At 27.5% G+C, this 6,321-nt stretch overlaps 1 protein-coding gene across 2 annotated transcripts; it reads left to right on the top strand.

Moving 5' to 3' along the window:
• Positions 1-2,491: 2,491 nt before the first annotated feature.
• Positions 2,492-5,860, top strand: LOC108469259 (receptor-like protein 44). 2 transcript variants are annotated; one of them, XR_008279075.1, is made up of 2 exons: positions 2,492-3,799; positions 5,629-5,860. XR_008279075.1 is itself a non-coding variant. In XM_017770150.2 (1 exon), exon 1 carries the CDS (start codon positions 2,915-2,917, stop codon positions 3,722-3,724), a length of 810 nt encoding a protein of 269 aa, XP_017625639.1. In that variant the 5' UTR covers positions 2,492-2,914; the 3' UTR covers positions 3,725-4,207. The 2 variants fall into 2 exon arrangements, 1 of the variants encoding a protein (XP_017625639.1); XM_017770150.2 differs by lacking the exon at positions 5,629-5,860 and having other exon boundaries at positions 2,492-4,207.
• The last annotated feature ends 461 nt before the right edge of the window (positions 5,861-6,321 follow it).

Below are 6,321 nucleotides of genomic sequence, written 5' to 3' on the forward strand. Positions count from 1 at the left end.
TTTCGATATTCATTAGTCGTGTTGAGTTTTGACTAAATTTAAAGTTGAGTTAAATAAAAAATTAAACAGGAGGTAAAGAATTTTTGTCATTGTTTTTTTACAATTACAAAACTCAAACTTGAAATTTTACTTAACCAACATAATTAATATTTTAATTAGTAAACGAGAATTACCTTAGTGTGAACACACTCAACACAAAGAGTGTTTAGTTTTGAAATTTTTAGCTCAAAAAAGAATGATTAGGAAAGCAATCAATATCAATTAGGACAAACCCCACTTGAAAAAATGGTCTTGAAATTCTTTTGCCTCATTCCCTATTCAAAGTTATCAAAATTGCCAAATGTAAATCTCACATGAAGATGGGTCATTATAACCAAAGATATGAATGTGATATATCACATTCTCAAGCATGCGTTGGCTTTGCTTGGTCTCACCAATTAGGCATGCCTAAGCTATAACTATTATTAGTGTTTGCCCCCAAAAGCTTGGCTTTTTTACAACGATTTTGACAAAGTTTTATTATGAAAGTAATGGGTTTGCAGAGGACTCTCATAGGAGCCGTAAACACACGTCCCACTCTTTTGAATTTTTTTTATTATATGTACTTTTTGTAATAAAATATTTAGAATTGTTTATAAGTCTTCCCCGATCCATAAATATAAATATAATATATTTTAATATTTTCGAACATACGTTCTCTTACATTGACAATAATATTCATATCAATCAAGTTAAGATTCAATCGATTTTTTCAGTGATTTTTAATGGTGAATAATATTAAGCACGATTTTTTATTCATTATTAAAGGGTTAATAATATCAAAATTTAGTAATAAAAGAATGTGTCACATTAGTCACCGAACTAGCTAATTAAGTGATGTCAATTCATGTTGAAAATATTTTTATTTCAAAGGGTTAAATTATATTTTTTTAATTTGAGGTTTTTTATATTGGTATATGATTTTTTAAATTGGGTTGAATTTTTTTTTTTGTTTAAGTTAGTCCATGAAGGTTAAATTTATTTTGGTCTAAGTTAGTCCCTGATTCTCTAAAAACATTAAAGTTTAGGCTTCGATGTGGAAATACTTGTCAAGTTTAAGCTATAATGTGGAAATAATTGTTAAGTTCAGGGACTAACTTGGATAAAAAAGTTCAAACCCTAATGTGAGAATAATTGTCTAATTCATACCCCAATACAAGAACAATTACCAAATCTAAATATTCACTTGAATAAAAAAATTCAAATTCCAATATGAAAATTGTTACCAAGTTCGCCCCAGAAGAATAATTTAACCGTTTTCAAAAAGGTTGGCTTATTTCATTTTGGAGCTAAGGACAATATATTAATAAGAAATTTTCATTTAATATATATTAATGGCATAATAATTTTTGACTCTCTAATTTTATAAAAAAATTATTTTAGTCATTTACTTAATTTTTCATCTCTTTTAACTATTGAACTTGTATTTTTTTGTCAATTCATCTCAAAATGGATAGAAAAGTTAAGTCAAATTATCCGAAATGGAAGAAAAAGTTAACATTTATTAACTTTGTTGACGTGAGCATACCATGGATTGCCACGTAAATGATACACCAACATTTAATTAATTTTAAAATTTAAAAATATTAAAAATAATTTTTAAATAATTTAAATGATTTTTAATTTTTAAAATACTTTTTTATAATTTTTAAAATTTTAAAATTAATTAAATACTAATGTATCATCCACGTGACAATTAACATGTATGTAATATCAATAAAATTAAAAAATATTAACTTTTTCATTCTTTTTAAGGTGATTTGACAAAAAATACAAATTTAAAAATAAAAAGATAAAAATTTAAATAAAAGCTAAAATAAATTTTTTAAGTGGAAATACCAAATAAATCATTGTACCTATATTTATTTATCCATCAATTATTCATTCAAATTTAATTTATTAATTGGGTTTGAAATAAATTTAATACTCATTTGAAATAGATTCAAATTTAGGAATTCATCTTCTCGCTTTAAACCCAAATTCACTCTAACCTAATATGATAATAAAAAGCTAATGAACTAAACTCAAACTTAAATTGTGTTGTGCAATTTGATACTCTTTTTAAGTTTATAAGAATTTATTTAGAGAGTAGTTCACTGCATATCAACGATGTGGTAGTTGAATACATTAAAATTCTTGAAAAGTGGTAAAAGTATCATGAAAATTTTTGTATAAAGAATTGGATTATATTTTGACATTTTACTCAAAAATAGATAAATTAATTCCTATACGATAGGTCAAAGATCAAATTAATCTTTTAATTAAAAGTTCATAAATTAGTATTTACATATCAATATGATGTATAAATAACATATTATATGTAGTTATTTGATTATTCAAACCTAATTAATTTTTAACAATAAAAATAAATAAAATTTTAACAATATGGTGTTTGATTCACCTTACAGATACTAATCCAAGTCAAATCAAATCACTATAAGAATTAAGCATCACAGTCTTTGTCAAGCAAAAAGTTCTTTGGCAGGCAATCTCAAAATCCCTCAATTCCCTTACTCTTCACCCGCACCCCCACCAGGCCACCCCCATCGTTCCTTGAACATATCAATCAATCCCTCGACGACAACACAACAACAAATGCCTGCGGGCCTGCTGGTTCCCATAACTCAATAGCTTCCCTCAACTCAACTCCCGTATAGTCACCATCCATCCTTACCCACCTAAACACACTCTTCTCTTTCTTTCTCTCTCACCAAACCCCATTTGCCCCCTTTGTTCCCTTACCCCTTTGTTTCTTAACATCTGCCTATAAAAAAAAGTTTTCTTCTTCATAACCAAGACAACGTCCAAAGAACCAAAGTTCAAACCTTTAATCTCAAAGACCCCCCCCCCCCCGGTTTTCTGTTTTTGTTCTTTCATGGGGTTTTTAATTCTTTTGCTGCTGCTAACCTTTACTACACTTCCATTATCTTCCTCAGATCCAAACGACGAAGCTTGTTTAACTCAATTAAGCCAAAACTTGAAAGACCCTTTAAACAACTTACAAAACTGGACCAAATCAACCTTTGCAAACCCTTGTAGTGGTTTCACATCTTATCTCCCTGGTGCAACTTGTAACAATGGTCGAATCTACAAGCTTTCCCTCACCAACCTCTCTCTTCAAGGCTCTATTTCCCCATTTCTTTCCAATTGTACCAATCTTCAATCCCTTGACTTGTCTTCAAATTCCATTTCAGGTCCTATCCCTCAAGATTTACAATACTTAGTCAACTTAGCAGTACTCAACCTTTCATCTAATCGCCTTGAAGGAGAGATCCCTCAACAACTTGCATTATGTGCTTACTTAAACGTCATTGATCTTCATGATAATTTACTCACTGGTCAAATTCCTCAAGAATTAGGCCTATTAGCACGGTTGTCAGCTTTTGATGTTTCAAACAACAAGCTGTCAGGTCCAATACCAGCATCATTAGGTAATAGGAGTGGGAATTTACCAAGGTTTAATGCCACATCTTTTGGTGGAAATAAGGATCTTTATGGATACCCTTTACCACCTATGAAAAGTAAAGGGCTATCAGTTTTGGCCATTGTTGGGATTGGATTAGGAAGTGGACTTGCGAGTTTGGTTATTAGTTTCACTGGGGTTTGTATTTGGTTGAAAATTACAGAAGAAAAAATGGCTGCTGCTGAAGAAGGAAAGATTGGTCAGTTCATGCCTGATTATTAAAAAAAAAAAAAAGAAGAAGAACAAATTTCATTGAAGATCATTGAGCTTAAATTCAAAAAAGAAAGAAAATCCCAGGTATGTTTTTTGACCGATTTTTTTCTTCTTCAACAATGTATATAAAGTAAATTCAACCATGATCCTTTTTTTCCCTGTACTGTTCAATTATGGTGCCAATGGCTTGAAAAAAAATTTTGGTGGGGACTGAACTGTAAAAAAAATGAAAATGAAGAGTGAAACATGATTGCATTTATTAAAAAAAAAATTTAGTTTTAACAAGTTGGGGTTACTTGTGGGAGTGTCAATGTGCGAGCTGGTGTGCATGGTGGGAGACCAGACCAGACCAGACCAGCATTCTCTTTAATCACATGCCTATGTGAAAATTTGTCTCTATTTGTTATTTTTCTTGCAACAAAAGTTAACTACTATTTTGGCTTTTGGTCAATGGCTTAAAGGCAACATTCTGGATATTGGTTCTTTATGAAATTCAATTGCTTCATGGGTTTGATCTTTGATGCTTCGACATTGATTCAAAATTGAAATGTGGCAAAATAATTTTTTATTATAATATTGATTAATTTTTTTTTATCATTTGTCAAAATATGAAGTTGTCAAATGCCATTATATTATTGGCTGTTAATGCCACAATAGCATATTTTAATGGTGTTAGATAATTACAAAAAATACCAATATATTAATCCTTATTTTTTGAACTTTTATTAATACTAATAAAGTCATAGGTACTAAATAGAATCAAATTCAATGTACTACTATTGAAAAGAAACAAAAATGGAGACCCTTTTTATTTTACATTTTCATAAAATTGGGAAATTCAACCTGAAGAAAGAGGGAAAGATATTATGGAAAATTCTTATTCCAAGGCGTGTGAAAATCAAATTATAAATTTTATGAGAGATAAATTGTAATTTTATTATTGTATGAATTTATAATTTTATTATTTTTATAAGGATTAAATTATAATTTTATTATTCTAGTAGGTTTAAAGTATGAATTTACTATATGTTACTTAAAAATTTCAATTTTAAAAGACTTAAAAGAAATAATTTCCCAAGGACCAGGCTTAAAATTTTAAATTTTCATAAAGTGAATGATGAAATTTATAATTAGACAAAAAATTCAAAAAATATACCGAAAAGAATATTAGGGTGTGCAAAAAAATTAAATTGAAAAACTAAATCTTTTCGATAATTTTCGGTTTTGACATTTTAAATTGAATAAACTAATCATGGCCAAACTTGTAAGGTCATAATCTATAACTTATTTATATATCTAAGCCCAAATTTAAATCTTAAACTTAAATATTCATTAAAACTTAATACTTTTAAAATAGAAAGCCATTAAACCCAATATCAATTAATATTTAAAACCAAATTGATGATTTTTATTTTGATTTTTATTAATTTATAGCTAATGGAAACACAATTAAGGATACGTTGGACATATAAGAAAATAAATATTTTAATATTTTTATAATGAATTTGAAATAAAAAAATCTAAAAGTGATACGATATAATAAATTGAATAAAGAAGACAAATTATATAAATAGAATTAAAGGAAATAAAATTATAAATACTTCATTTAAAATTTATTTTAACTTAAAAATAAAATCAAAAATCGAATCAAGCTAAAATTTTTATTTTAATTTATTAGGTTTTACTCTCTAAATCGATTCAATTTTGAATATGAAAAAATTGAACCATACAATGCACAACTCTAAAGGAGGCATGTATTGAGTGTATGTAGGACTAAAATTTGTCTTTTCCAAGGATCAATCAAGAAAAAAATGTTGAAATTAAAGTTAAATATACTTAATTATGGCTGCTTTTTAAATTTCTTTTTCATAAGGTATTTGAAATGAATTGATTGGGTCTCGAAAAAATTGCAGTGGCACCAAAAGCAGCAGAGGGATGGATTGGTCAAATTAGCTTTCAATCCTCTCATTAATGGGGTCTTCCAAGAATGGCATGCATCTCATAATCATTGCCTGGACCCCCTTCTTTGCTTTTTTTCTTTATGTTACTGTTGTTTGGAATCTGGAAAAAAGAAAAAGATCAAAAGGAAATTTTTTTGTTTGTTTTTCTTTAAATTTTTGATTGATTCTGATTTGAATCCATTGTTTCCCCATTTTAATTTTCAGTCCCATGAAAGTCTTTTTATTAAGAATTAAATTATATTTTATTCTTTTATTAAAGAAAATAACATTAAATTAAAAAGTAAATTAATTATTTTATTAAAAATTTCATCTAATTCTATTGTTAAAATTCGACGTGGTTGATAATCAAATAGTCACATGTACCTCATGCTAAGGTATTAACAGTAAAATAGATAATTTTTTAATGAAAAGATTAGTTTACTCTTTGATCTAACGTATATGAATTAATTTGCTCTTTTCTTTAATAAAATAAAATGTAATCCGACTCTAATATAAAAGCCTTTATGATAATTGTACCCACGATATTATTTTTTCAATCCAAAAGATTTTAATATTTGGTAACCACATTGGGTTAAAATCAATAAAATAATAGAAATTGATTTTTTTGTGTGTGATTAGTTTATATTTAGTTATATTTTGCTTTTT

The sequence above is a fragment of the Gossypium arboreum genome, chromosome 2 (assembly GCF_025698485.1).
Source record: "Gossypium arboreum isolate Shixiya-1 chromosome 2, ASM2569848v2, whole genome shotgun sequence".
Lineage (NCBI taxonomy): Eukaryota > Viridiplantae > Streptophyta > Magnoliopsida > Malvales > Malvaceae > Gossypium > Gossypium arboreum.